This window comes from Mustela putorius, unplaced genomic scaffold (genome assembly GCF_011764305.1).
Source record: "Mustela putorius furo isolate JIRA1106 unplaced genomic scaffold, ASM1176430v1.1 tig00003834_pilon_pilon_pilon, whole genome shotgun sequence".
NCBI classification, from domain to species: domain Eukaryota; kingdom Metazoa; phylum Chordata; class Mammalia; order Carnivora; family Mustelidae; genus Mustela; species Mustela putorius.
The window spans coordinates 46365542-46376731 of NW_025421987.1; the positions used below are offsets into that span (position 1 = coordinate 46365542).

An 11190-nucleotide genomic window follows, 5' to 3' on the forward strand; every position below is an offset into this window, starting at 1 on the left:
ATATGCGACCGTGCAGCCTCGCCCCCGGTGAAGGAGAGCTGGACACACTTCAGGGTGAGACTTCCAGGGTACCAGCCAAGTCCTGCCTTAGTTCTAAATGGCTCTCTATATGAACTCTGCAGCTCTAGTAAATGAAAATTTCCATAAACATACTCTTGACCGCTTTTCCATCCTTTATGATATTACTCCTCTCATAGCTCTTGTGTTAGTTATTTGCTACTTACAGCTCAATTGCATTTTAGTATATTATAGAGTGCTTTTAAATTATCACTTATTCTGTTACCAAAAAATGTGGGAAGATGCAGCTTCCAGCCTCTAGCATGTTCCTGCAGGCTTGGGGAAACCAAGCCAGGTGAGATAACTGTAACCACCTCCATCTTCATTCCTGATCCAGCAGACCAGCACCATTCCCTCTCAGCCTGTCCTGTCTTATGCCTCTCTGCCTTTGCCTATTCTCTTGGCCTAGAGCACTCTCCTCCCTAACATTACATAAAGCTCCTACTCACCCTTCAAAACCTCATTCAGTTATTTTCCTTTGAAGCTTTCAAACAGTTCTTGCATAGGAACTGCCTGGTTTCTGTCCCCTGTGCATTTAAGAATTATTGCATATATTATACTCTACTCAGATTATTCACCCATTTTGATTTGGGACCACGAGCCTTCCTCTGCTTCCAGGGCTGCCTCTGGCCTTGGCTTTGTTATCACTGCATCCCTGGGTCCAAACAGAGGGCATGGAAGAGACTAAGAGCTTAATAAACATGTCTGCAGTAAAACTAACTAAACTTGGTCCTACATCCAAAGGTTCTATGGCTCATGGTCTTTAATTCATGAAATTTTCCAGAACTGGATATTAAAAGAAAATGTATCCCTCTGCTGATCATCAAAAGATGTTACAGGAGAAGTGTGAGGGTTCAGAGGAATTTCAAACAGGCTCCCTAAGCTTAACATGTTTCTAAGAGGAAGCCCCCTGCAGATCCTCTCCTAGGTCAGAAGATTTCATTTTTACCACGGACCTGCAACGAGAGGTATTTTTTCCATTGAGACACACTGAGCACCCACATCAGAGACAAAGTTTTCATGGAATGATATTTACCCTTGTTATGGTCATTGCTGTCCACTTACTCTTTTTTTTTTTTTTTTTCTTGTCTTTCCTTCCTTCCTTCCTTCCTTCCTTCCTTCCTTCCTTCGCTGGTCACCATCCAGTGAACTGATTTCACCATTCTTTAGTCTAACCGGTTGTTTCCCACAGTTTGAAAAACACTGCTCTAAGCCCTCAGCTAACATAACCAGAGGCGACTTCTCGGAGGAGGAGCCCTAGGCCCTGAACTTCAGCTGCGCCAGTGGTGGGCAGAGGGTAGGCGGGGGCAAGCAGGTGTGCAAGGCACCAGCGAAGACTAACCCACTCCCCTCTCGTTGCAGCCGAGCCCCTGCCGCTGATGGACCTGTGCCGGAGATCCATCCGCCTGGCCCTGGGCCGCCAGCGCCTGCGGGACATCGGCGCCCTGCCCCTGCCTCAGTCCCTCAAAAACTATCTGCAGTACCAGTGAGGCTGCGGAGCAGCAGTGGGCACGCACACACAGCAGGGCCTGGCATCTCCCGGTCACGCGGTACCTTCAGGAAGGGGTGCTCCTCCTCGCCCCAGCGCCAGGACACTCGGTTCCTTGAAAGGACGGGGACGCGTTCCCACCTCGGAAAATGAAATGTCTCTTGCCAACAGTATTCGCTGCCTTGAAGGCGGCCCTTCTAAGTCAGGCACCTCCTCGGAAGCCGTGCAGAGCCCCGAACCTGCGCGTGGCGGAGATCCTGCCCACCGACCAAGACCCAGTGGCCACCGGTATTGACCAGGGAGCCTGTCTCCTTAGTCAAGAGAATGAATAAAACATCTGGGCAGGAGACTTCTGTTGCGTGTCCTGGTGCAGACAGGGCCGGGGGAAACTGGCCAGCTCCGGGAGCAAATTGCCTCTGAATAATGAATGACGAAAACAGCCGGATGCGGGTGCCCCTGTGGGCCCCACCCCTTGACACTTTAGGACTTTGTGCCCCTTTGCAAGACTCTTACCCAGGGTTGTCCAACTGCGGAATTGGCACGTGGACAGAGCTGTGTTTCCACACCTTCCAGCTTACCTCTTGGAACATTGTTTACTTAACCCCATCACCGCCTTCCGTTCCCCACCCATCCCCACCCCTGCTCGGACCCACAGTTCTCTGGCTACCCCAGGCACCTCTATTCAGGGAAGCTGAGTATGACTAATTCACCCCAGGGACAAGAGTGTATCCTTATTATTATTATTATTGTTATTATTATCTTGAGTCACGCTGCATTTTAAAAGAGGAATGTGGTGAGGGCAGTACTTAGTCCAAAGGTGCTAATGGGGAAATTTGGGGCATTGTGCCACACAAATGGATGATGTCCTCAGGTTGGGGAGCCTTCCCGGGGTGCTGGGGGTCTCTAGGCAACCGCCCATTCCGGAGGTGCCTCGCTGCCACAAAGCTTTATTTGTGCGAATTATTTTTTCACTTTGGGAGACATGTACGAGTTTGTTTCTGTTTCCAGTGTGTGTGTGATGTGCTCTTTATTTATCAGCTTGGGGCTGCATGGGCAGCCCTGTCGCTGGCAGGGTGGCCATGGGCAGCAGTTTCTCCGCCTGCTGCCAGTCCCGTCCCCTGCTGGAGACGATGCTGCCGCCGCCGCCTCCATCTCCACCATTGGGAATCTCTCATGTGTTTCTGAAGCCCTCTGCCCAGACCCATTTTTAACTGGAAATTGTCACAGCAGGGGGATTCCAGAGCCCCAGACGGCACTGCCTCCCCCCACTTTAATGTGAATTCGACCGATGAATGAGGAGCGTTTCTAATAAAGTTTGTCCTTCAGTCCTTGAGCTGCTCAGTACATGTTCTGTGGGGAGGGGTGGGCGGGGGCCTTGTGTCAACCTGGCTGGTGTGTCCCCAGACCCTCAGGAGGCAACAATGCAAACCCCTCCCCAGCTCTTCTTGCCTCTTTTGTCTTGCTGGTCCCACTTGTGCACAAACGCAAGTCATTTTACAAAGGCCTGCCCTGGGAGAATGAACGTGCCTGGATTCCGTGTCCATGCCAACTAGGCATGGTGGTGGAAAACCGGGTTGAACTGATGCCTGGGGAGTGTCCTAAGGGTGGCTCTGCAGGGGGCATAGGGTGATTGCAAACCAGACCCAAAAGTGGGTCCAGATGTGACTTTGGAAGTGCATGTCATCCTCAAGGAGTAGTGCCAATTGCTAAAGGGGGAGTGTGCAGCCTAGGCAGGCTTGGGGCTGCAAGCAAGTCAGGCTAAGGTCTGGGTGAGGACTGGCACAGCATTGAATCAGCAAGACAGGTCATCAACATGCACGGTGCCAACCTCTGAGGACCCAGGGCTCAGGCAGATCTGTCCCTCCAGGGAGATGGGGTTTACAGATGTTGCAGACTAATAAAGTGAGAGGGAGATCATGAAGGGGCTGTGGGAAGATAAGACCTGAAGGGAAGACTTCCTGAAGGAGGAGGCACTCTTCCTCTCTGCTTTTTAAGCAAGACAACCTTGGTAAGGACAGACCAAAAGCATCAGATGCGCTAAACCTACCACCAGGGGCAGGGTTCTTCTCTCCCTCTAATCTCAGGACTGGAGGCTGAGCTCAGGTTTGGAGTCAGGAGGCTTAGGTTTGAGTCCCAGTTTTGTCACTTTTATGTTGTGACCTAGCGTACATGACTTCCTTCTCTACACAGTGCAGGGGCTGGATCAGGTCACCAGTGGCTGAGGACCCTCTCCCCAACTCCTAGGGTCCCAGTTTCAGCACCAGCTCTCCAGTTTAAAGGCATCTGTCTTGTCCACACCCTGCTTATGTAATTTCCTTCACCCCACCAATGCTCTCCCATCCTGACTACCTTCTCTGGGACTAGCTTAGACTGACCCTTCTCTGGGAAGCCCTTCCTTAACCCCATCCCACCCCCCCTGGCATTGCCTGCTCTGGGAGTCCACTCCTCACCTCCCAGGCTTGACTGTGCCTCTCAACCAGACACTTGGGCTAGAGCCCCTTCTGCCCCTGTGGGCTGTGAGTCTTGGGATGGTAGAGCCTGGGCCTGTTGTTTCCACACAGCCCTGGACCAGGCGCAAAGCCTCAGCAAAGACCACAGAGGTGGAGGTGTGTGGGGAGGTACCCCCTGGTAGTTGGGATGTTGGTGAAACCTGGGGGAAAGTCCTGAGGGGAGGCGAGGAATTCCTGCTAGAGCCCAGACTCTGGCCAGGAGGCCTCTGGGACCTTGGGCCCTTTCACTCCCACAGTCATTCCATAGATATTGTGGGGCACTGGGGTGGGGGGGGGTGCCCCACACTACCAGAACAGGAAGGAAGGAGTGCAGTCCGGTGCTGCTGGAGCTCATGTTCTAAGGGGAGACTGGTAAGGCAAAGCAATGTCACAGAACAATGTCAGAGAGGAGAAAAGAAGCCAGGTGGGGCTGGAGAGCAGGGAGTGGAAGGCGCCCAGGACCGATGGTGATCAAGGAAAACCAGCACAGAGATGCAGAGTTGTGAACAAGTGAGAGGGAGCCATACACAGGAAAGGGAGGTACTCTGGGCAGGGGACCTTTCTGCTGTCCCATCCTTCTCAAGCTTCCGTGTGCTAGCGAGCTGGGCTGAGGTGAGGAACTGCTGTAGCTCCCCAGTAGAATCCACTTGTGCATATGCCCCGTGTCCCAGAGCTCCTGGTGTCCCAGGGCCCCAGGTCCCCATGCCTCCTGCATGTGCGTGCGCACACACACACACACACATGAACATACACAAACACACACCCCGCCACAGGACCCTCCTGGCAGGCAAGCTGGGAGCCTCATGACTCCTTCCCAGAGCCGGTGCCTGTCATAACCCAACCCCCAGCCCCTCTCATCCCTGCACGTTCTCTGAAGTTTGGCCTTTCTCTCCATGACCCCTTTCTGATGGAGGCCTGTACTGAGACAGTCCCACTAACCACTTTCTAATCACCAAAAACTAGAGCACATGGGAGCACAGTCTCCCAGAGAGCCGAGCCCTGCTGAGCTCCCTGGTTCACGCTTTACCCCATCTACCATTGCCACTTTCTAAACAAAAACAACCCTCTTTCCTTTGTTTTTTCCTCAGACTTTCATGCTAGCAGCTGGCCTCTTTGGGGGCCACCTTTCACTGAGAAACAAAGACTTCATCGCCTCACGATGTGGCAGCAGGTGACAAGTAACACAGTGGTGGTTGATTTGTGCCAGGACAGCTGGGCCTGCTCCCCAGGACCCTGCTCCCAGCTGCAGCTTCCAAACACACTGAAAACTATTTTCAAGAGACATTGAAGGAGACCTAAATAAACAGAGAGATACACCATGGCACTTAGAAGATGAAATATTATTGGGAACCTGGGTGCCTCAGTCGGTAAAGCATTGGACTCTTGATCTGGACTCAAGTCATGATCTCAGTGCCATGAGATTGAGATCGAGCCTGGCGTCAGGCTGCACGCTCTGTGTGGAGCCTACTTGGGATTCTCTCTCTCCCTCTGTCCCTCCCCGCCAAAAAATATTTTTTTAAAGGAAAATGCAATATTGTTAGTATGTTCTTCTGCCCAAAATGATCTAGAGTCAATCCAACAACAATAAAAATTCCAAGTTTGTTGTAGGAATTGATAAGTTGGTTCTAAATTCATCCGGAAATGCAAAGGACCTAAAATAGCTGTAATGGTCTTAAAAAAGAAAAGCGAAGTAGGAGGACTTAATTACCAGATATTGAGAGTTTCTATAAACATACAATAATTAAGATGGTTTGCTGGTGGTGTAAGGATGAACAAAGAGATCAGTGACTTGAATACAGTTCAGAAACAGACCCACATTTGCATGGTCAATGATTATATCACTGAAATTCAGTGGGGGAAAGATGGTCTTTTCAGTAAGTGGTGTAGGGTTAGACAGACATCCATATGGAAAAAGCTTGAATCATCACCCCTACCTCACACCGCAGACAAAAATTACTGTGAAAGTGATTAGAGGCCTAAATGTGAAAGCAAAACAACAACAACATATGTTTTCTAGAGAAAGTAAGTGAGGCTTTCTTAAGACACAAAATGAAAAGAAGAAGAAAATAAAAAGATAAATATATAGCACTTTATTAAAATTAGCTGTTCTTCATCAAAGGACAGGTTAAGAGAGTGGAAAGGCAAGGCACAGGCTGGAAGAAGCTAGTTGCAATACACAGAACTGAACATATCATAGCTATTCCTAACAGGCCCCAATTGGAAACAGCTCCAATGTCCATCCCCAGAAGAGAAAAATAAATTGTGGCATATTCATAGAGTGAAGTACTATATAATAACTTTTAATAAAAGAAAGGGACTATTGCTACATATGACCTGAGTGGATCTTATGACAATGACTAGTGAAAGAAGTTAGACATAAAAGAATGAGTAATTCTTGAGGTGAGCTCAAGAACGGGCAGAAGTATCTCTGATTATAGAAGTCAGAAGACTTTGGAGGGGAGGGGGTCATGCCACTCATCTCAGGGATAAACATGAGGGAGATCACTAGGGTCCTGGAAAAAATCCACATTTTCACCTAGGTGATGGTTACATGAATATATACATATGTACAAACTCACCAAACTATATACTTAAGGTTCACGTACTTTGTATATAAACCTATATTTTAAAAATTAAATTTAAAAAAAGAGAGAGGGAAACATATTCCTTCAAAAGTCACTTCTCACTGGACATGCTTTGGATTCAATGAGGTATTACTCTTGACCACAATTAGTTATGACATCTGAGAAGGGAGATGGTTCCAGAGAAGGAGGAGGAGGAAGAAGGAGAAGGAGAAGAAGAAGGAAGGAGGAAGAGGAGGAGCAGGAGGAAGAAGAAAGAAGGGGGAGGTGAAGAAGAAGGAAGGAGGAGGAAAAGGAAGGAGGAGGAGGAAGGAAGAGGAGGGAAAGAAGGAAGGAGGAGGAAGAAGGAGGGGGAGGAAAGAAGACTGAGAGATTTGAAGGTTTTGAAAGAACAAAGAATCCCATTGTCTCATGAAAACATTACCAGAGAGCTGAGGTCGTAGAAGCACGCCCAGGAGTGCAACATCTGTTTGGTGATTTCCCATTCTGAGTGGCCACCTATAAAGCAAGCGTAGATGCCCTCACGAGCCCGGTTGTACACAGGGGAGAGGTTTCATGTTTCCATCTAAAAATGCACATTTCTTTCCTGGATAATGGTCATATTACACAGCAGCCCCTGGGACTGTCACATTGAGCCTAATGGGATAGCACTGCCCACCAGTTATAGAAAAACCAACTTTTTTTTTTTTTTTTTTAAACAGAGAAGAGAAGACAAGCATTTTCTTGAGAAAACTGTCTTGGCCAGTAAATCGCTTCTCCTTTATCAATGTGTGGGCAGTCCTATATTCCTCCCAAACTCCTCCAAGATTTTCAGATGAAGTTGCCAGGACTGGTTCTGAATTCTTAGAAATTTAAAACAGAAACTGAAAATAATCTTTTTTTGTGGAAATACAAACAAATAGTTCCAGATGGAATGGCATGATGTTGGGGCTGGAGTCACAGGCAGTGGATGCATATATATGGATGAAACAAAATAAGCAATGAGTTGAAAATTATTAGAGTTGAGTAATGGGGACATGAGAGTTTATTATACCGTCCATTCTACTCTCATTGTTTGAAATTGTCCACAATAATAATTTTAAAAAAACAGATTCTCTGCAGATGAATTGATTGGAAAGGATGAGCGTTTATATCCGATCACGCAGATTAATAATCAGGGAGGTTCTGACTGTTGAAATCAACATTTGATTGCCATTTCTCATCCACCTTAGAAAGTGAAAATAAAATTTCCTGATTTGCCCTCTAGGTCACTAATAATTTTCTATCATCAATGTGTCCTTCATTAACTAGAATCTAAGCTTAGGGTTGAAGAACTTATTTCTTTCCTTTTTGATTGTGCAGATATATTTTGTTTTTATGTGCTCTTTTTTAATCTGGATTCTTTCATTTGCCTAATTCTTTTTAAGATGCATCCATGGTAAACCTGGCAATTCACAGACCTGTACCCTTGGGGCTAATAATACATTATTTGTTAATAAAAAAATTAATTAGAAAAATTTTTTTAAAAAGATGCATCCATGGTTTTTTGCACAGCAATAGTTCATTCCTTTTTCCTGCTGAGTAGCATTCCGTTGGATGAATACACCACAATTTGTTTATCCATTCACCATTGGTGGACATTTGCGATGCTTCTGAATTGGGGCAATTACAAATAAAACTTCCATGAATATTCATCTGTGGGCATATGCTCATTTCTCTTGGGTAAATAGGAGAGGAATGCTAGACTATATGGTAGGAGTATGTTGAACTTTTTAAGAAATTACCAAATTATTTTTTAAGTTTGTTGGATCATTTTACATTCCCAGTGTGAGTTCCAGTTCCTTCATGTGATTGCTAACATTTGATATCATCAGCCTTTTTACCTTTAGGTGTGAAGTGCTATCTCATTAAGGTTTTGTGCTTTTTTTCTATTTTATTTATTTATTTGAGAAAGAATTAGTGGGGAGAGAAAGCATGAGGGGGAGAGGGTCAGAGGGAGAAGCAGACTCCCTGCCAAGCAGGGAGCCTGATGTGGGACTCAATCCGGGGACTCCAGGATCATGACCTGAGCGGAAGGCCATTGCTTAACCAACTGAGCCATCCAGGCTCCGTCATTAAGGTTTTAATTAGCAGATTTCTTTTTTTTTTTTTTTTTTAATTTATTTAGTCAGAGAGAGAGAGCGAGAGCGAGCACAGGCAGACAGAGTGGCAGGCAGAGTCAGAGGGAGAAGCAGGCTCCCCATGGAGCAAGGAGCCCGATGTGGGACTCGATCCCAGGACGCCGGGATCATGACCTGAGCCGAAGGCAGCTGCTTAACCAACTGAGCCACCCAGGCATCCCTAATTAGCAGATTTCTAATGACCAAAGACATTGAGCATCTTTTCATATGCTTATTTACCATCCATACATCTTCTTAACTGAAGTATCTGTTCCAATCTTTTGCACATTCTTAGTTGACTTGTTTGGTTTTTATTATTTAATGTTGAGAGTTCTTTACATATTCTGGATGCATACTCTTTATCAGATATATGCTTTATTTTCCCCCAGTGTGCAGCTTGTCTTTTCATTCCCTTAGCAGTGTCCTTTAAGAGCAGAATTTTTAAACTTCAACGCAGTCTAAATCATTAGTTTTTTCTTTTACACACTGTGCTGTTGGTGTCTTATTTAAAAATCTTGGCTATACCATACTCACGAAGATTTTCTTCCGTGTTTTCTTCTAGAAGTTTTATGGTTTTAGATTTTACATTTAGGTTTTGATCCACTTTGAGTTAATTTTTATATGTTGGGTAAGTCATTGACCAAAGTCATGGTGTTGCATATAGATATCCAAATGTTTTAGCACCATTTCTTGAAAACATTATCCTTTATCCACCCAATTTCCTTTGCATCTTTGTAAAGTGTAGTTGTTCATATATGTGTGGTGTTTTTCTGAACTCTGTATTCTGTTCCATTGATCTGTTTATCTTGATGCCAATACTACACTGTATTGACTACTATAGCTTTATAATAAGTCTTGCAGTCATTATTAATCTCCCAACTTTGTTCTTCATGAAGTTCATTTTGGCTATCTTATTTCCACATAAATTTTAAAATCAGCTTGTTAATTTCTCCCAAAAAGAAAATGTGCCTGATTTTAATAGAGACTGCATTGAATCTGTAGACCATTTGGGAAATAAATGACATATTAACAATATTGAGTCTTCCAACTCATGAAAAACACATATCTGTCCATTTATTTAGGTCCTCTTTAATTTTTCTCAAAAGTGTTTGATACTTTTAGTGGATAAGTCTTGCACATCTTTTGTGAGATTCACCCCTTCAGTAATTATTTGTTGATGTGTTGTGATGTTTAAGAAGATCATTGGTACCTGGTGTATAGAAATACAATTGATTTTTGCACATAAATCTTGTGTCCTGAAACATTGCTATACTCACACACTGGTTCCAGTGTCTTCTGTAAATTTCGTTTGACTTCCTATCTAATGGATCATGCTGTCTGCAGGTAAAACAACCCTACTTCTGAATTACTAATCTGGGTGCCTTTTATTTTTATTTCTTGACTTATTGCATTGGCTAGGCCCTCCAGTACAAGGTTGAATAGAAGCAGTGAGAACAGAAATTTTTGTTTTGTTCCTGATCTTAAGGGCTTAAGTATTCAGTTTTTCACCTTTAACCAAGATGTCAGCTATAGGTTTTTCATAAATGTTCTTTAACATGTTGAAAAAGTTCCCTTGGAAATAATTGCTATTTGCTGTGAGTTTTTATGTGGAGTGGATGTTAGATTTTGTCAAATGTTTTTCCACATGTAGTGAGATGATTATGTGGTTTTTCTTTTTTAGTTTATTAATATTATTAATTGCACTGATTTGATGACATATGCATTCCTGAGATAAGCTCACCAGTGATATATTATCCTTTCTTAATTACTTTTGAATTTGATTTACTAACATTTTTATTTTAGATTTTTGCATTCATTTTCTGAGGTTATACTCTGTAACTTTTTTTTTTTTCTTGTAATGTCTTTTCTCTGGTTTTGGTGACTTCATAGAATGAGTTGGAAATGATTCTCTCCTTTTCACCTATCTTGAAAAATTTGTGTAGAATTGATATTCTTTCTTCCTTAAATGTTTCATAAAATTTATCAGTGAATTCATCTGTGCCTGGATTCTTCTTTGTGGGTAAAAAAGCAAGTCCAACTTTAACATTATACTGCCTACAAGAAATATGTGTTGCTTTTTTTTTTTTTGAAAGAGAGTTCATGTTCCATCTGTTCTTTATTCCCTTTTTCTTCTTTTTTCTGCCTTCTTTCGTATGAGCTGAGTATTGTTTATGCTTCATTTTATCTCATTTTTTTTGGCTTATAAACTATAGCTTTTTGTTTTGTTATGTTAGTAGTTGCTCTAAGGTTTATACATTTTTAACTTATGCTATACCTTCAAGTGGTATTTTACTACTGCTTACATTGTATGAGAACCTTGCAATCATATGCTCTCATTTCACCCATCCTAGCCTTTCTGCTTTTGTTGTCATGTGTTTTATTTATACACATATTATAAGCCTCACAAACCATTGTGTTTTGTCATTATTGTTGTT

At 44.1% G+C, this 11190-nt stretch overlaps 1 protein-coding gene across 2 annotated transcripts in view; it reads left to right on the plus strand.

Annotated features, from left to right (window-relative positions):
* SPSB4 (splA/ryanodine receptor domain and SOCS box containing 4) overlaps positions 1-2879 on the plus strand; it is a 77623-nt gene extending 74744 nt beyond the window's left edge. For both annotated transcript variants that reach the window (XM_004780861.3, XM_045088442.1), the window contains one exon: positions 1420-2879. In XM_004780861.3, the coding sequence (XP_004780918.1) occupies positions 1420-1547 (128 nt within the window). In that variant the 3' untranslated portion in view covers positions 1548-2879. The remainder of the gene's footprint in view (positions 1-1419) is intronic.
* Positions 2880-11190: the final 8311 nt, after the last annotated feature.